Genomic DNA, 20,408 nt, shown 5'->3' on the forward strand with positions numbered 1-20,408 from the left:
TCAAAATATGTGTATATACATATATAGGTAGATGGAAGGATGATGTTTTTCAGAGCCAAGTCTTTAAACAGACCAAATTAACCACTTCTGCTTTTTACTATGGCATGGTGAGGTGGATTTAAGGATGAATTAAGCAAGCTGTAAATTTAAGAACAAACTCATTCTGTGGCTTGAAATTAATTATTATAACCAACATGGTAACTTAATCTCACAAAAACACGAGTTTATTAATAGGTGAAGGAGCTGAAGAACCACACAGTCCATCCAGCCCTCTGATAGAGTTTCCTAATCTCAGTTACGAAATTCAATGCTGCAGTTTTACAAGGTACATATTCTCAATCAGTGAATGTTACAGAACATAAACATGAAGTGAATATTTGTATTAATGAGATTCAAACAAGTCAACTGAAAGAAGTATCAACTCGAGTTATAACACATGGTGAAAAGAATCAAATTTGGAATGTGATCATATATACTGTTGTACATCAGACAATATGTACACTGTTTCATATTGCATGACATTCATAGCATATTCATAGAAAAGTCAAACTAAATGATGGCTTAAAAACTGTTATTATCACTGAAATTTGCTCACTATGTTTTAAAGTGTTGATATTGACTGAGTTAATATTTTCATTGTGTAAAAATACTGTATATAGTAGAAACCCTTCAGCATCTTCCACATTCAAATAAATGAAAGTTACAGTTTGGTATTTGGTGTTCAACATCTTAAATTAAACGGCCGATTCTTTCTGGCCTTTGGTAGGAAAAACAAATCATGAATATGCTCAATCTGGTTTGACTAGAACGTTTCTCTCTTGAAGACCTTGCTTCTGGAATCAGAGACTAAACCTCTACCTCGGCTGAGGTGCGGCTGGGAATACTAAAACATCTGAACACACTTAAAAAGGTGGAAAGTCCATAGCCATTCTACACACTTTCATTTATTGTCTGGACAATTAAAGTACAAATAATTCAAACACAACAAGGTTATGAAAAAAACATTTACAATACTTTCCCTCAGAAATGATCTAAACTAGCAAGGTTAACATGAAGTCATTCATTATAACTAAAGTATACAACTGCCTGGTCCTAAGAAAGATTTTTTAAATTATTATTATTATTCAGATAGTAAAACACATCGTAGAGAAAAGATTCTGACATGCCTTCCCCACTAATGCTTAGCAAATGCATCAAAACTTTCCCAGCAAACTGCGCTCATTCATAGCAGATGATGTATAAAGGTTTCCCTGAACATTGAATGAGTGTTCCTTTAAACTAAAATCTAACATTGTTAAAGTAAAAAACTGATAAAATTATGATGCAGCCTTTGCTTTTAGTTATTTGTCTACTACAAAAGTTTGCCTCTTCAGTGTGAAAAAACAATACTTAGTCTACATGCAGTTAGTGGGTATAGCATGGAAAAAATGCACAAAATAAGCACAAGTTATAAATAACCATAACGTTTTATTACCATTAAGACTAAACTTGTATTGAAAAGATTTTATATAACAAGACAAGAAAAGCAATAGCAAATTTAACTATCAACTAGATTATGCATAGCGAGTAACTGTTTCTAGTACTCAGGGAAGAGCATGACCCTTTTTTGTTTTAAATATATAACCGTACAAAGCACAAACATACTAAAATGATCAGTGCACTGGACATGGGAGAGCACCCCCTCAGTCATTTTGTTCCCTTAGCTCTGTTTTCCCCAATCTGAATTACATTAAAATAAAGACCCAGTTGTTTTCTTTTCTACTGTGCAGTAAGAAAAAATATTCACAACAAACATGACAATATATCAAACAATATTTCTACACAAGTTACCTTGATACCTCTGTCACTTAAGTATCATAAGAAAACATTTTAAGACATATACAAACAAAACTAGCAAAGTGTTACAACTTATAATAAATTAACCAAAAGAAAAAATAACTTTATATATATATATATTTATATTATATATACACATACACACACAACAAAATGACACAATAATATGCTTCTTCCCATAGTTTAAGTAAACAAATAAGTAGACTAGCCAAACTAGCTATATTTGATTTTGGCCATATGCATCACATCGGCAATTAAATAAATAAGTGTTTCAAGCAACATAAACAGTGTTCCAAATGTGCCAACACAGCCCAATTATATTAGCTTGGGCTATAAAGTGAATTTGAAAATTCTTAACAAATTTAAAGCAAATGTATTTTTTTCTAAACACATTACATTTAACTATGATACTAAGATATGTAAATAATTTTGTAGCACCTACTGCTCAAACCAAGGAAGTTTTTGATCAAAAAATTAATTTTTTTAACTTTTGTTCTGCTGATATCCCATACTGATGACTTAAAGAAAAACCGTCTTGCAACTCATCTCCTTGCTTTTGGGTTTTGACTGTGGGTAACTGCGTGCCTGGGAAGAACACTCTCCCGTACTGTATTTAATATTTTTATTACATGCTATGAAAAGATACGAAGATCATCTGTTTGTAGCCCATCCTTCAAAAAACAATCTACTAATCCAGTTTAAAACACACATCTTGATCTCTAAAAAGTTACCAGTGCAGTATGAACATGACAAAGTTGTCAATTTCCCCTAAATTAGCCAGTCAAAATATTTTTTCTCAAATCCAGATTCTCTTGTAAAAATTCTTTATATTTTATAAAAATAGATTTTTCTTGAAACCCATTTTCAGCAAAGAGACCACCTCTTTGGCAACATTGTTAATGTTATTTAAATTGTTATGTCATCAGGTATCCCCCGTTACCCCATTCCCTAACAGAAGACTGTTTAGTTCACATGATACAAAAGAAAAAAGGAAAAATAAAAAAAGTTGCAAAATTATGTTCTTCTTTTTGCAATTTTTATTGTTCCTCTTTAATTTGTGTGGGGGGTTTACCAATCTGATTCAATCAATGTTTTGAAAAAACAGAAAAGAAAACAAAAATCTTTTTTTTTCTCGCTTTTAATCCCATTAGTTCGTAAAAATTGTTTTTTGTTTTATTATTTTTTCAAATGAGTGAATGGTCATCTTAAAAAGACCCACCTTCAAGGAAGGTAGTAAAACTAGCTGGCCGGGTAAAAATCCCTGCACATTGTTATCTATGTATATTATATTCAACAACGACAGCTATGAAAGAACATTCAATGCATCAAAGGTTTTTTTTTTTTTCTAAGCATTATAAAATCCTTTCCTGTTCCTCACAGGATATCCAATGTTTTAATACTTAGGCAACACTGGCTTATAAAGTCCATGGTTGAATATAAGCCTTGAAGAGTTTTTTTTTTGTTTTGTTTTGTTCGTATATATATTTATATATATATATTTTAGTAAGTAAGGATATGAAATTCAGGATTTGTGGGTTTTATTGGTTTTAAAGGAAACTTGCAATACTCTGTCTCCTAAACGGTATCCATTAAGGCTGGCAATGGCCATGGCAGCTTCGTCGTAGTTGGTCATGGTGACAAAGCCAAATCCCTTGCACTTGTTGGTGTTGAAATCACGGATCACCTTGACATTATTGACCGCTCCAAAGGGACCAAACAACTGCCACAGCACGCTCTCATCCGAGTCGGGAGACAAGTTGTAGACGAAGATGCACCATCCAGTCCCGGTGTGACCAGGGATATTCATTCCCACAAGGCTCGTCATGCCATCAATTGTGATCGGAGAAAACCTACCGAGCAAAAAGAGGGGTCTATTCTAAATATATCTCTTGGCACGAGCTGTAGGGGTCCAAGACTTTAAAGTAAGTAAGGCAATGGTACTGAAGGGTCTGGATCCTGTCCCTGGAAGATGGGTCACAGAGACACCCTTGCTGTCTAACTCCTGCTGAAGCAGAGGGGAGCTGCACTAAATAAAATTGCCAAATCTGGGCATAAATGCATCTCCCTCCGAGGATAAGCCCTGCTTAGATGTGTACAAAGACCTAAGAAAAGAAATGCTTGAGGACAATCTGAGTCAGAGAGGGCCTGCACACGCTGTGATAAACAACAGCTCGTGTAAAAAGGGCCTGTAGAAATTTGCCACTTATTCCCAGCACTGATGTAAGTTTCAGGACAACAGAGATCTAATGCTTTATCTCCTACTAGTCTGCAGTGAAAAATCCCAAGCAAACTTCAAGACCTATTTTAAAGATTAATAAGAAAAGTCTTTGTCAGGATTCAGCTGTAGCGGTAGATTCTTCAGCTAAAAATACTATTAGAGAGATGTCTCTAAGTGGTAGGTTTTATTTCTTCTCCTAACATGGTCCTTAATTGACATACACTGGGGAAAAAAATCCAGGTAATAAAAAGTCCTAAAGCCAGCCACATATCAAAGAAGTTTTATGCAGCAATTGTATAATAAGTAGAACATAAATACAATTAACGAGCATATCAGCTGGTACTTTCATACTGTGAGGCTTCATTTTCATGACAGGCTTTAGGTTCTTCAAAAAGTCAATGCAGGGATGAACTCCCAGAATTCAATAGAGCACCCTACTGTTTCTCCCTCATTGTCCTTTGGGACTTTACCTCGAATATCTGGAGAAGATAAAGCAAGGTGTTTATGAACACAGATCCATCACGGGATAAGAAAGCCTGGGCAGGATCTATGGAGATTATCTGATCAGCCTCCTGCTCCAAGTAAGGCAAACTTCTCAAATGAGATCTGCTGCTCAAGGACCCAAGAGGGAAGCTTAGGAAATCTCCAAGGACAAGAACTCCATCCTGCAGCCCCTGCTGCAGGGCTCCATCCTCACTGTGAATGAGTCTCCCTTCTCCTCAAGTGGAGCTTCCCCTGCTGCAGCCTGTGGCTGCTGACTCTTGTCCTCCTGTATTTGACCTCCGAGAAAAGCTCGGCTTCACCTTCCTTCTAAAGCCCCTTGTAGGCAGCTGAAGGCAGCAGTCAGCAGCTAAACTCTACATTTGCCTTCCTCGAATTTCAGCGTGTTCCTGCAGCTTTCCAAGGTCTCCCCAGTGGCAGCCATGGCCAGCAGCAGTGACAGCCCCTGCTCCTCACCAATTCCGTGTCACCCGCTAATGCGAGGAGGGTGCAGCACAGCCCATGACTCAGGTTATTAATGAAGATGTTAAGCAGTATCAGCCCTCAGGATCAACATAATTTTCCTTTCATCAGTGTGGAAAAAAAAATGACATGCTTTCTGAAGCTACACTTTGGGACATGTTTTAAAATAACAACTGCACAGAGGAAATGTCTTAAAAATCCAGTTTCACGTGTACCTTCAATATGACGAGTTTTAATACCAGAACAGAATAATAATTCCTCAGGATTTTCTGAGCGATGATTGAGGGAGCAGAGGGAGGGACTCTGTTGCTGAGCGAGCTCTTGTTCTCTCCAAAACTTTTTACACTTGTAATAATTTCCACACACGTTTAGCAATCTGCACAGTATTATGCAGTGTATATTAAATAACCATAAAGGAAACTACACACTTGATGGTTGCTCACTGTTCTGTTGACGCCTGACGGCACTTTTTATGTATATTCAGGGAAAAAGAAGACACTCGGAATATACATCTTAAGCTGAGGATCATCACTGGGGTATAGCTACGCTGCAAATGAGCAGTTCACAAATGCTCACAGCATCAGATCCTCAGGAAGGTTTGCAGACAGTTTATTAAAAATACGTGGCAATTTTCCAACTCAACTTCACTTTTGCAAATCCTCCTCTCGACACGTTTTAGTTTCTCTCTTGCGCAGTGAAACCAGTGACATTATCACAACAGTTCAGCACAGAAAGGCTGGACAAGGCCAATTTCTACTGCTCCTTCCACCTCAGGTGGAAATAAGGACTGGAAACAAGGCACAGCCAGGGCTTGTACAAACCAACAGCTTCAGCTCATTTTAAAATCAGGAAGATGGGACTTTAAGCCCATTGCTGGCCAGTATGGACTGTGCCAGTAACAGACATAAGCCAGCAAACTCTGCTTTTCTGGAATGCTTAAATTTAACATGAAACACAACACTAAGGGATACAACACACTCTGAGGAAGGATGATGTAAAACCTGTGCAATGCAAAGCTGTGCTTGTCACAATGCATTATAAGGCTTTGCATTATAAAGAAAACTGCACTGATGTAAGGGTTAAAGCTTCCTACAGTTCACTGGAGAGCAGCTTCTCCCTGGACACCTTTAGGAGCTACACAGCTTTCAACTATTTATGTGCCATGACCACAGCAGCTGCTGTAAATCCAACAAAACACGCACAAAACTGGTGCAAGTGTATTGACACAAATACAAGATCACCTATCACATAAGGAGCTTTGCTACTAGCAAAGTGATCTGAAATTAGCCTCAATAAAACCCTTTTTCCACATCAGCATGTCTCATTTTCCATCAGTACCACACAGTTAGCACAGGGAGAGCCAATCTCCCATTTCTGAAGCAGCTTCAGAAATTATCAGTGCGGTATTTTCTGTGACCCTGCACCTAATAAATTCAGGTTTTGCTAGTGCAGGTACAATTGCCAAGGTTTGCTGAGAGGAGATAAGAACTAATTTAAGATGCCTGCAAAATGACTTTAAACGCTGCTGTGTTTTTAGAGTAACACTGCAGACAATGTTGAGAAAGCAGATGTATAACCTATAAAGGCAGGTAATTTCTCTTCCTCTGTTCAGACTCAGTTCAGACTAAGTCTATCCTGCACCACATGCCAGCCCAATTCCAGGGAAGGAGCAGCAGCAGTAAAAACCCAGGGAAATCTCCCAGAACAAACCCCTCCTTCTGACATTGACTTGCACCTGGGCAGACACTCAACTGGGAGTTTTTCCATGTTTCTGACAAGGTATCAAGGAACAAATAAGGTGAGAGAACACAGGAGAAGGGGTGTGTGATAAAATCAGGGGGTTCTGACTCACCACATCCCCATCACCACTAAGGATAACCTGACACAACCAACGTGCCCACGAACACCAGCACTGGTGCTTCTGGGGAGAAGCTCTGCTTTGACTTTCCTCCTGTGAGTTCTCAGGCTTTCAGATCTGTACTGAGTTACTGAGGGGTTAAACCCCACCTTACTGTCTGAAACTAGCTAGTGTAAAGATATACTTACCATACCTTTTTAGAGGATGAGCTTCAAAAAAAGCTCAAGTAATTTTCAAGTGTGGTGAGTAGACCATTTCAGGAGATTTAGTAGTACTTTCTCATCTTAATCTGGACATCTTAAGGTAACATCAGGAATAAGACTACACCTTTGTTTTGCGGCAAGGGTCGCTTATGCTGATGTTGCCATTGAAAGAAACACTAACAACACATCATCTCATTTTAGCTACCAAACACTCATGGAACAGCAGAAATGTTGACAAATCAGCTGAGCTTTCATACATGCGTGCACATACAAACACACAGCTATTTTAAACAAACAAAAAAATAAATTTCAAGGACTGAAAAAAAATTCAAAGTATTAAACCTGTAACAAAAGAAACTTTGGGCTGATTGAGGTGCACACAGCTGTATTTTCAAGTCAAACTTGCTATGCCAGATGTGGGAGAAAGGTGGTCTTAACTGTGAGAGACAACAGCAGCTTAATTCTGATTTTTGACTTAAATTTTCCATTATCAGATTGGAGATTTGCTAAAAACTCAAGTTAATAGTTTTGATTCTGGAAAAAGCACTGCTTAGCAAAGCAACAGCAATTTCAATGCTTGTAGCTGTGGCACCTAAACCATTTGAGAAGCCCACCTGTAAATAAAAAAAGGTTGAAAAACCCCACAGAACTTGCGCGTGAGGCCTTTAAAGTAACAAAACCAACTGAAGTCCAAACTTAAAAAGAATTTGACATGCTGGTGGAAGAAAAGAAGGGATAAAAAAAATAAAGTTAGTGAATTAAAAAAAAATAAATTGTAGCACCAATCTGTGCCAACACGGACATCTGGCAATCTGTGGAATTCTAATTACCTCTTTACGCCATAGGCCATATTAAGCAAATTGTCCAGCCTGAAAAGAGAAGGAGGGTCTTTGGGTTAATGTCTCACAGATGGCAAGATCGCTCAATGGAACTATTATTAATAGTGTTCCATTTTCAAAGAAGAAACGTTCAACAAGTTTCCCACACATCTAAGGAGCCTAACAACTCCCAGCCTGCTTTGTTAAGTCTGAGGTTGTGCTTAAATTTTCGCCAGAGCATTTAAAAGCCTTTTTACAACTTGTCTATAGTCTTAGAGAAAAGATTAACCACCAGAGCTTGGCTTTAAAAATCCGTTCAGGATTTGTCTTTTTTTTTTATAATTCAACTTTTTTTGGAAATTCAACTGTCTCCTTATATTTACAGTTAATTTGGAAATAAAATGTCTGCTGGAACTGGAAAAACTCTTGATAATCTGCTCTTATATAATACATTCTCCCCATTTTATTATCTATATTTAGTATTAATCCTTCATGACATGTCAATCTAAATTGACCACCAAATTTTGCAGAATGTAATCATCTGCTTTCCATGGCAGCACAATAAAGTCCTTCTGTCCATTGAATGATTCAGTGATAACCTCAATGGACACAGCTGTGTGCCAAAGACACAAAAACAAGTATAAATTTAATGTATCCAATGACTGACTTTTTATGGTCTTTAATTCATTAGCACTTTTCTTTAGTGACAAACTAAAATTACTTCTGAATAATTCTCTAAAACCACTGTGCAACTCAGTTATGCAAATATGTCCAAGTTTTCTTTCTTGCAGGCAGACTTTATTTGAAAGCTGGGTTTGCCTGAGAACTATTAAGTATAAAAGTAATAGGAACATCACATATTGCTAACTCTGCCTTATGCATCAGATGGAAAAAAGTATATTCAGAATGCAAAGCATAAAACATCCCCAAAAGCATCTGAAGACTCACACCAAAGACTAATACAAGGGCTCTTTATACTAAGAGCAGATATCTCAGGCTAATAAATTTAATGATACTCCTGCTGACTGGGACAGACTCAGCTTTTTTCCTGCTACCAATCCACTGTCATTAACATCAAAGTCTAAGCTGCATCAAAACTGTAGTAATATAGCAGAAAATAAAAGCATTACCCAAAAAGAGAGAAAGAACAGGACAGTCACTGCTCATTTGATTACCAGTGTAACTCTATTCTGTCCTCCCTTTTTCTATGAGCCTTCATGAGATCTGATTGTACAGTACTTCAGCTGTTTTAGTAAATACAACATGACTACTGCTGTCAGCAGATTTTCCTCCTCATTCTCCAGGAAAGAATATTTAATTTTACAAAGAAAATCAGGTCAGCCTACGCAACTAAAGCATATTTTCCAGCACAGCACCTGCCCCACACCGTCATTGCTGGTGGAACTTCAGTTCTTTTCCAGGTAATTACCTGAATCTCTGAGCCTGGTGGTGAAGTGGTCCAGGGTAGCGTCTGTTGGGAGACTGATACAGCTGTGAAAGGAGTGCCTGGCTTGTTTTCTGGCTGGGGTTATTGGCAAACTTCACAGTAATTGGTTCTGTAGCACCGCTAGGCTTCTGGCCATTTAGTCCCTTTATGGCTTCTTCTGCCTCTATTCTCTTATCAAAACGGATAAATCCCACACCTCGAGAAACCCCTGGGAAGTAAAAACGTGAAGAGATGAATATTTGTAGGAACAGCCTCATCTGTGTAATGAGCATAAACTGAACGTTGAGTTTGACTTTGCACAATAGGTGGTTTGCAAATTAAGAAAATTCCTGTAAAGAAAAATCCTCTTCCCAATCTGTAATCTCCAAAATCAGGCCCCGACTGTATTTAATAATGATTTTAAGTAAACAATATCCTGCATTTTGATAGCCCCTCATTAAAGAGGCAGCAGTTGTACCTCCAGTTACATTTATAAGAAAACAGGTACTGCATTTTACACTGAAAGTCAAAAAAACCCAGCTGCAGACATTTGGAATTTTGCCATTTCCAGAAAAAAAACCCCCATGCATTGTATCAAGAAAAGTTCTTTTTTAACCTGTGACTTGATCAACCAGAATCCGTGAGGTGATGATGCGCCCATATTGTGAGAATAACTGCTCTAATTCTTTCTGGGTCATGGTTTTGGGAAGGCCGCTGACATACAAGTTGGCATCCCGGATGGATGCTGAACTTGGACGGGCATATGACACCTACAGAGAGAAAAGGAGAGGAGAGTTAGTGAGCTCCAGCCACCCTTGGTATTTTGGACAGACAATTCTGTTCTTTCACTGGACATAACCCTGCAGTTCAGACAGGACCTGTTCTGGGAAACCAGCAGAGCCAGGAAAGGCTGGAGGCACAAAGGAAGAACTACAGAGACCTTAAAAGAGACAAGGGTTCTTGAAGTGCAGTGATAAAATATTGTTCAGAGGTGGATTAATGTGCAACTTCCCACGCATGGCTTTGTAAATTTGCCCCCACTGGTGTGGGTGTGTGGATGATTTGCCGTAGCCAACCTCGCACGCTGAAGTTCCTGCATGTTTTTCATTTCCCCCTCCAAGTGTCTGAAACAGATCAGGTTATTTGGGGAGTGATCTTTTGTGCTCTCTTTGTGTTTGCATCCTGAGCTGGCAAGATCTGTTCTGTATGAACAGGAAAGTACTGGTGAAATTAGACTAAATGAACATCTGCTCAGGGAGCTGTAGACTGACACTCATTGTCAGATCTGCAATTTATCATGAGAAGTTCCCTTGCATTATAAAGCCCAGAACCAGACCATAAAATATTATGACCAAGCAAACAAGAAAATTTAGCTGTGGCACTGCATGTGTGCTGTTGGAAAATTACTGATTCAAGCCTCTTAACTGCTCCTCTACCTATGAATCAGATTTATAATTATAATAGGTGCATAAAAAGCCTTCTGCACTTTTGAAATAATATATACATTTAGAATCAACACATTTAACATCATAAAAACACTTCTAGGATAAAGCCTAATGGCAAATATTCAGCACAGATCATGAATTACTTTGCAGCACATCTGAAAAAGCATTGGAACCCAAGCTGAATATTCTGCACTTCATTTTGATTTATTTCAATATAAACAGATCAGTACTCTCCTGCATTGTGTCTTAAAATGTGTCTAGGAAAGAAGTGGGGAGGGTTCCCATCACAAAGACAATACATTCAGCAATTGTCTTCCCCTCTTCCCGAGCCTCAGCCTGAACACAGATGATGTCAAATGGATGTCTATGTGTTTTATGTGTCAAAGAGTTGTCTTTATGCGCTACACACCTAAAAATAGATGTTGACTCAACACAGAAAATTATGTTAATGACTAATATTTGCTTCCACAATCTTCTCTGCATAATAGCAGACAAACTCTAAAGATTCTAGATTTTAAGGGTTTTGGCAATTTTCTTTTTAACTTACATGTTTGTCCATAACCTTTTAAATCTAACATTTACAGAGAAGGCTGGAGAGAGGAGGTGGAAAATCCAAGTAAAGAAATATGAAATAGATAAAACATTTGCATCAATGGAGGCAAGATCAGGCACACACAGCACAAAGGCTCAAGAAGACATGAGGAGCAGAGAAACCTTCAGGTGCTGAAAGGAAGAAGGATACTGGGGTAGAAATTGTTTTGTGCCACAGCCCATGAGCCCCTGATGGGGTGCAGCATTTTCATCACTTCTCTGCTGGTCCTGAACACCTCTGATGGATCCAGGACCAGAACACACATGGATGGCACCACTTGGGTTTTATATAATAAAGCTCCATCCAGGCTCTAGGGGACACCAGAGATAATCACATGGTGCTTTCACTTACAGCTTGGTTTGGTGCTGGAGCATCTGAAAAAGCAGGTTCTCCCTCCTCACTCTGCAAACGCCTCACCTTGAGAGGGTACTGTAGGATTTCAGGTACCTACAGTTTAACCTACTTTAGGAATTACAGTTTAAAAAAACATTTAAGAGCCTCTCTGGAGCGAGGGTAGGGATCTTACCTATTCCTCAAAACTGAGAACAGCAAAATGAATAAAGTTCCTGGGCAAACAGCCAGGGGTTTCCTTTGGGTTTCTCACTCTGGCACATTCATTAACCAAATGCCATGTTGCAGGGAGGATGAAAAGTATTGGGATATGCAAAAAACATCACTTCCCAGAGCAGTGTGCCTGACATTTTATACATATATACACTTCTACTTAGAGAAGGCTCTCTGCTCTCATGGGCCTTGCAGGCAGGCAGAGGAAGGAGAGGCTGCTCACACTCCCAACCCTCCACTCACAGCACATGTGAACACCTATGGCTGCTCAGGTCTAGTTTTTATTTCCTCCCACAATCAAACATTCAGGCTGCAGGGGAGCCTGAGCCAAAGAAAGAAGCTGCCAAAAGCAACTCAGCCGTCTTTAATATCAAGGAGAAAAGGTTGCGGAGCTGAATGGACTCAAGGCTAGTAATGTCAATTATTTATCTGCTTTTGAATCTTTTTCATCTTCCCTCGGAGGTCAGCCAATGACAAATCGATCGGTTAGAGTGTGCCATCCTGCTTTCAAGCTATTATTCAGTTAGTGCTGAGGACGGGATGTTTTCCCGTGTGTGAGCTATCAAAGGAAGAAATCGCCCACCCTGACCCTCCATCACACCAGAAGCTCCTTATGCTGTGCGAGTTAAAATGGGAGCAAAAACCAGCTCCCATTTTATCACTGCAAACCGCAAAGCGCTGGGTGAGGACGTTGCATTAATTCTTTATATTCACACTTAAAAATGATTTCTTTCTCCCCTTCCTTTGCTCACGGCAGTGTTAGCACCCTGTAATGAAACAGAGCGTTGAAAAAGAAAAGAGTATGGAATCCTAGCCACCACAAAGAATTCAAATAATGAGCTGGAGAACACCAAACTGCTGTTTGACCCAGGCATTTCTCAGCATTAAAATGTTTGTCTGCTCGTACAACAGTTGAAGGTCGAACCATGGTGTTGGATTTCACTGCATAAGATCATTTAGGCACTCTGCGGTCAAATTTGCAAGGAAGATAATAAAATATTATACAATTCATTTAATAGCTTGCTGGCCTCAGATGTTAGTTTCTATAAATACATATATAATAACCATGAAAAACATTTAATAGGACATTTCTCATCTGACATTGAGCATTAGCCTGTGTAAGGGCTTCTCTTCATAATAAACAGCCATCTCCAGAGGCTGCACCACTGTCTCCCACCACCACTGCAGCATCAGAAGGTCCCGCATTTCATATCTTCCACAGCAAAGCACATTTTTGTTCAGGTGCGCAGAAAATATCTCCAACTTCAAGTAATTATCTTCCCTATTGATTTCCTACCTGTTTTCCCCATATAGAAAACTTTCTGAAGAATTACTAACCTCAAGACTCTTCAGAACATAAATTGAAGCGGTCTGGCCTTTCCAAGCCAGAGCCCACAGCAAAGGCACCCAGAGGCATGAACGCATCCCATTTGTCTTATGGAACAAGCAGCAGCAGCCATTTGAACACTGACACTTAACCACTTTGCTGCTGCTCCCTGTAAGAGAGCCTGCAGCTCCTGTGCTAATTCTGGACTTCTCAAACATCAAAGATCATTTCCAGAAGCCTCCTTGTAAAATTTAACTCTGGTCTCCTGCGAAGAGGAACTGCATCATCGTCTCCTGAAATGATGTGCTCTGCCAGCACAGCCACCCTACCCTGGACACATCTAAGCAGCAACCAAGCAGCTCATTTTGCAGATACCAACCTTCCCGGAGATGTGTCTTGCTCTGCATCTACCGTTCCTCACCTGGAAAATGGGAAACCACGCAGGAGCCTTGAATCAGAGTGTAGCACAGGCATCCAAGGACCACCAAGCCACCCAGCCAGGGCAGCTGCAGTCCCTGGGACACCTCTCCAGCCACAAGCAGCTAAGGTGCAGTCAGTGTTCAGTGACTCCCTAGGCAGCTTTCAAAAAGTTTGCATAACAAGCAAAAATACCAGACTTCTTGGTGACCTTGATACAGAGACTTTGCTTTCTCCTTTTGTGACACTCTCCAAGATACAGGATTTCTTGTATCATTTGTGGGGTGAGTCACTTGGCTTTTTTTCTGCCTGAAGTCCAGTTTAAAATGGGGACAACCCTTCCCTCACTTGCTGCCCTTATTTCACTGATACAGACTGGAAGAGCTTTCACACAAATGCTCAAAAGCCTCACATGTAAATAAAGCACAGTCTCACTTGTTTAATGCACACCCAGAACTAGAAAGTAAAATCTGCTTAACACTAGTGAATGGGCTGTGGCAGAAAGAGACATTTCCCCACAGCCCCTTCCAGACCCTCAACTGTGCCCTAATTTTGTGCAAAACCAGATTTGAGGTACCCTCCTGTGAAAGCTGTGTGCTTTGTCAGAACAAGCAGACACAAAAGCCCTCTGGTCCAGAGGCAGAAGACCAGGATCTAGAATACTTTCACATCTGATGCTTGCACTGCTTTGTCCTTTCTCCTCCCTAAGCCCTTGGCTGGAGGATGGTGTGGAGTGACAATGCACTTTACTATTGAGCGATTCAATGCCATTTTACAGAGATTAATTATAATTGCAGGTACAATGGTCTATCCCATCATTTCAGGAAAGACATCCATAGATAATAACCTAGAAACACTCTTGGCTGTATCAAGAGCAAGTCTAAGAAATAATTGCTCTGGCTCTCTGGAATGAAACGGAATCACTGGCAAAACTGAGGCAGTAAAGAGAGAAATGGCGATTAAGAAAAGATGCATGAAATGAAGAGGCAGAGACTCTCTGGTGCCTGCTGAAAGCAGCAGAACCAAAGCTGAACCTTCAAATGCAGCACTGAAAGGTCCTCAGAGCACCAGTACCATTGCAGGAGCAAAGGGTGGAGTGGAGGAGGGTTTGTTAACAAGCACTACCAAATCCAAAGGGTTACACTAACAGAGTCATAAAGACCAAAACAGGAAAAAACTTAGTTGAGGTTTTCAAGGTCTGAGGCATCTTTAGTTTCCTGTCCAAGACTTTATCTTGGGGAGCAGCAGTCACAGCAGACAACCCCTCTGACTAACTGTGAGCTACCATAAAAGAGAACAAGCGGTTACCTCAATTTTACAAGGAGCTATAAAATAGCTACATTCCAAATCTGCAGTTTGTGCCTGTAATGTGAATTTTCACGAAAGGGTAAAAAGGGGGTCCAGTGCAATTGCACGCAAGACAGTAAAAAATACAAATCCCTCCTTGCTGCAGTCCAACATACTCAGCCACTCCCAGCACCTTCCAATGCCCCAGCCTTCCATCTCTTCTTCCTTGCAGAGCATCCAAACTCCTCCTGTGCCTCGCCTGATCTCTCTGTACAGCCTTTCCTTACCACCCAAGCCTTGCACAACATCCCATTTCCTCAGTGGGATAGGAGGCTGCAGGCAGTGCCCAGCAGGCTCGGTGGCCCTGGGGAGGCTATGGAAGAACAGGGCAGGAAAACACCAGATTTTGGTTGAGCACTGCACCAAGGGCTCTGCTACCATCAGTGCCAGCAACCCGGCGCTTGCTGGCACAACCCAAGTTGTGCTGAGCTCACCCACACCTCCCAAGGAGCCTAGGGTGGGGTGCAGAAGATGCAGGTCTGTTCCCCAGCACTCCCTGCTGCAATTCCTCCTCCTTGCATCCTGTTCCGCCTCCTCTGCCGAGCACGGCTCGAAGGCAATCTTTTTGACAAATGACTTTGTAGGACACAGAAATCTGAGGCTGCTGTTATTTGGTTACCCTACAGTGACAGGATGCTTTGTAGTTTTGTGGACAATTACAAGAATTAACATGGACAGATTTAGAGCCTGAGTTTTGTGGAAATAGCTGGCATTTTGAAAAATGCCACAGAAACCAAGATAAATAGGAAGCTCTTTCAGCAGTAATGTTACTACTTTATTTTCAGAAAAAGCAGATTACTTTCTCCCACAGCCTTATTTGCTGTATTTTAAACTAGGACCATCCAGACCTATTGATCAAAACAGGAAAGTAAAGCAAAAATACATAATTCCATGCTATTTATTAAATTTAAGTAAAAATTAAGATAACTAGAAAAAGCCTCTGAGCATGGTATTTTATCATTGGATAGATATGATGGATTTAAAAACTGGAGGTTACCAAGGCCTCAGAGAACCCAGATTCATTCTCCCCTCTCTGGGGACATCTCCCTTTGCTCCAGCAGTGTCACAGCGTGTACCTGCTCCTGGGAGGGAAGGAAGAAGCAAACCCATTTTCTCAGGCAACAGAGAAAAAGGAAGAGAGGAGTGCACAAGACTGCACTTCAGGGGGTCACTGGCTCTTTTTAGATTTCAAACTTCCTTTCAAAACTGTTCTGCCCTTGTTCCAATGAAGCCAGGTCACCTGAATCCCCAAGTAAATTGTAAAACGCTTCCTTCGCATCCTTTCAGGTGCTGTCCTTTTTTTTCAGGGCAAAGCAGCAGTTTAAACAATCTGTACCCCATGCATCACACATCTTATTTTTCTTCTGATATTTGATGCAACTGAATTGCCAGGCAATCTTCAACAGCAGCAGTGACCTTTCATATGCTTTTATGGATGGGCAAATTTAATTTCTAAAAATAGATTCAATTTCTGGAATATATATTTATTTCAACACACACTGTCTCTTCCCTCACTCTAAACTGTTTTGCAGAATTATGTCAAGCTTTAGCTGTAAAAATAAAGTGAAGCTTTTCTCTCTCACAAGAAGATGATGCTGCTATGAAATGGCGTAAATAAAATATGCACTATGATCAGTTGAGGAGGAACAAAATGTCTATAACCTATTACCACCAAACACAACACTGCCTCCAATGCTTTTCCCAAACAGATCTTCTGTAAATCGTCACCTCTCAACTTTGACTTGAAAGGGCATCATTGACTTAAATAAAATGCACATAAATATTTTAGCTGCTAGAGTGAAAAGGGATTATTTATCATAACAATGCAAGAATAAAAAGAACACTTCTTCAGTTATTTTAGTCCACACATCAGAGCCGACTGTGCCTGGCTGTTCTGCTGATCCTGCTATTAAGCCAGTTCCTCCTGTGACTGCATGGCTGTTTGCAAGGCATCAGGAGAGAGAACATTAAGCTGCCACAAAAATATTACACAAGTGAAAAGGACAGCATTTGGGGCCACATGCATAAAATACATATATTACTTTTAAACAGGAATTAAGCCTTGTGAGGTCAAAAAAGGAGTGCAAATACAACTCCCCAGAGCCACCTCATGCTCAGTCTAGGTGCAGGGAACAGCAGAGCCCACAACACAGATGGGACCCAGCCAGCAGGACCACAGTGACCTTGGCAAGCAGAAGCAATTTGCCACTGTAAAAGGGCTTTCACAGATTACTCATTTCAACTTTCTTTCCATCAAAACACCTTCCAAAAGGTTCAGCCAGAGAAATTCTACCTGCAGGACTGCAGCTACCCAACACACATGGACAGGGGCCAAGGTTCTGCCCATCCATCAGTAAGATAATAAGATATTTACAGATTGATGCTGGGGCAAAAAGCCCAGCCACTTTCATGAAGAAAGCGGAACAAAGCGATGTTCAGTACTTTTCTGGCTCCATGTTATTCTACTAAATATTTTTTAGCCTACAAAACTATATGCCACTGAGCTTCTCTCTACATGTTCTCTTGAGAGATGTTTTTTTAACACACCAACAGCACATTTTTAGTAACTGTAAAGGGCATCTGTAGCTAAAGTAATTTGGTCTGATAATTAAATATAGTATTTCCACAAGTTTAAATACTTCAGCCTTACAAAGAATGACAGTGAGATGCATTTGGGGGCAACAGGCAAGTGAGGAGGTTCAGCAGGGCTGAGTACTGCTCCTCATCACCTTGAAACCCTTTGGAAACCAGAGAGCAGCACTAAATACACCTGATTTACTCCTCCGTGTGAACACTGGGAAACCTCCATCCCCACTGCACAGTATTAGGGAAAGCAGATCTAATTTATTAGGATTTCCAGAAGCAATGCATAATTAAAAATACAAGAAAAAACAAGGGAGTAAAGGTGAGGTAATTGCATGCAATTCTGTAATGAAAAATTGGGTTGGAAATTGCTGATTAGATGTTCCTGTGGCCTAAATTTTGGCTGTTGGGATAGAAGGCTTCCTTGGGTTGGTTTTAGGCAATTGCATAAACTCTATTTAAAAAAACCCCCAAACCCTATCCTTCCTCCCCATCATAGAAGAACTTATGCAGATCCTGTGCATGTAGATTAGATCAATCTCTTTGCTTATTATTAAATTTCAACAGCTTCTGAGAGCCCCCTCCAAAATTTCCTTTATTCTACGCCAGTCTGCGAGCTATTAATGAACATGAAAACCCCAAAACAAATAAATCACCGAATTTCTAAAATTTACACTGAATTAAAAAAGCCATACCACGAATAAGATTTTGCACAGGAAGTTCCCAGATAAAAGTCTTACTATAGGTGATAAAGAAAGGCATAATGGTTTAATTTTGCATGTGAGACACGTATAATAGTAATTGGTGTGGGTTGCAGTTTCTGAAGGCCTTTTACAGCATGAGTTTCCAGTAACCTTGAAATATTGTGAATGCAGTACCATTGCTCTGGTTCACAACAAAGGAAAACAGAGGCAAAGCAAAAGAGGTACTTAGGGACAAGAAATGCAGTTCTTTCCTAAGGCTGAAAAGTGTTCAAAATATACATGTACCACATGAAAAACTGATCTAGATTTTTCAAGTTCTGACTTTTTTAATAAGTATGTTCAAAATATTTTTTCCCCAATAATGTACCTTTAAAAGCAATTTGGAGAGCAACTTTTCACTGTAAGTGGAAACTGCTGAGTCCAAGCCTGCATTTCCACCTGCAGCAGTTGATAAGATGGGAGATTTTGCTGCCTTGCCTTACATATTCCTGTAAGTGTTTCTATTAACTCCACAAAACCATGCTGTGAGCATTTTGATGTATGGCCCACATGCCTATCTGTGGGATGGAATCTGGATGGTCTGAGGGAGGTTTGGAAGCAGCTTTTTCGATGAAATCCCTGCAGCTGCTCCACCACTTTCATAACCCTCAGCTCAGCGCTTCTGCTCTTCACTGATCAAACAGATCAGAGGAAAAACTTGCTCGAAACAATCCTTACAAATAACACCAGAATCCAATAAATATTTTTGCTTCAGGGAATACCACTTTGTCCAAACCACAATCTTTAGCCAGAATGCCAAAACCTACAGTATTGACCACATGACACTATCTTTCTTGCAAGATACACCACTGACATTATTCCTACCAATATTCAGCACAATAAAGATTCTATTTTTATATTAACGTTTTTAGCTTTGAAATACAAATTAACTACAGAAAAAAAAAATTAAGAAAATGGTGCAAATAAAAAACCAGCATTCAAAAAATGATCAAAGCAGTTTCAGATAATTTGAATCTGATCTGCTGTTTGTTCCCCTTCAATTTTTCGATTCACATCCCTTAAAGCTGTATTATTTGTCAGAATTTGGGATGTGGAAATCTTCTGTAAGCTGTTTCAGAACAGCTTTATCAGCCATCCAGCAGAAACTGTGACAGTGTAGAATCTTGCTTTTCTTGTGAGACCACTAAAGAAGGTCATTGAATAACTAATGGTCTATTACAAACAATGAAATACGAGACTTTAGTGGGAAGCCTCCAGCTTTAAAAAAAAAAAAAATCAAATTAAGGATGTGGAAATTGAGGAAAATATTTTCAGAATGACATATTTTAACTTGTGAAAAATATGTTTTCAACACCTAATAATGACAGGAGTGCCATTAAAAGAGAACCCTGTGACAAAGTATTTCCCATTAAAACATAAGGAAACATGTAACTTGTGAATACATCACCATGCACTTCACCTGTTTATGGATAATGGTATCTCTGGCTGTTTTATTCTACATTTAAGCCTCACTGTCATGCTTTAAAGAGCTTCCTGTTACTTTCCCCTCTCTTTAACAATAGCAGCAATTTCGGAGAAGAGAGATTTCATCTTCTGCATGTCCGCTCATTGTTCCAAGGAGGAGCTCGTTAACCCCCTTACAATGGAGAATAAAATAGTGATGAAATTGCCAGAAACAGTTCCAACTACTTTCTCCCCTTCCTGAATTGAGAAAATGGCATTTTATATTGTCTTACCTTTATGGTTTTGGTCTGGAGTCTGAGTCCATTTAAAGTGTTAATGGCTTTCTCTGCATCCTTTGGATCAATGTAGTTAACGAATCCATACCCTAAACTCTGCCCTGTTGAAACACAAGAAATAAAGAAAAAAAGGACTCAGTATTTTTCAGCACAGGAACAGCTTCCAAGAGTGGAAGCACAATTTTCTTACACAGCTCATTTCATCCCTTACTTCCCTTACAGTCTCTATGCTGTTTTTCACCACTTCTTTATCTCCTTAATACAGGGGGAGCCATCATAACTTTAAATTGCTGCTCTGAAGATCCTTCTGTAAGAACGAGAAGCAGCAACCCCTCACCCTGCCTTCCCCAGGAGTTTACTGAAAAGTG

General features: G+C 39.8%; 1 protein-coding gene across 6 annotated transcripts in view; it reads right to left on the reverse strand.

The window, feature by feature from the left end:
- Positions 1-202: 202 nt before the first annotated feature.
- The window catches only part of ELAVL4 (ELAV like RNA binding protein 4), a 64,791-nt gene continuing 44,585 nt past the window's right edge, over positions 203-20,408 (reverse strand). For all 6 annotated transcript variants that reach the window (XM_088169733.1, XM_088169732.1, XM_088169736.1 and 3 more), the window contains exons 3-7: positions 20,038-20,141; positions 9,939-10,092; positions 9,326-9,551; positions 7,909-7,947; positions 203-3,686 (exon numbers count right to left, since the gene is read on the reverse strand). In XM_088169733.1, the coding sequence (XP_088025859.1) occupies positions 3,359-3,686; positions 7,909-7,947; positions 9,326-9,551; positions 9,939-10,092; positions 20,038-20,141 (851 nt within the window). In that variant the 3' untranslated portion in view covers positions 203-3,358. The remainder of the gene's footprint in view (positions 3,687-7,908; positions 7,948-9,325; positions 9,552-9,938; positions 10,093-20,037; positions 20,142-20,408) is intronic.

This window comes from Sturnus vulgaris, chromosome 9 (assembly GCF_052056855.1).
Source record: "Sturnus vulgaris isolate bStuVul1 chromosome 9, bStuVul1.hap1, whole genome shotgun sequence".
NCBI lineage: Eukaryota > Metazoa > Chordata > Aves > Passeriformes > Sturnidae > Sturnus > Sturnus vulgaris.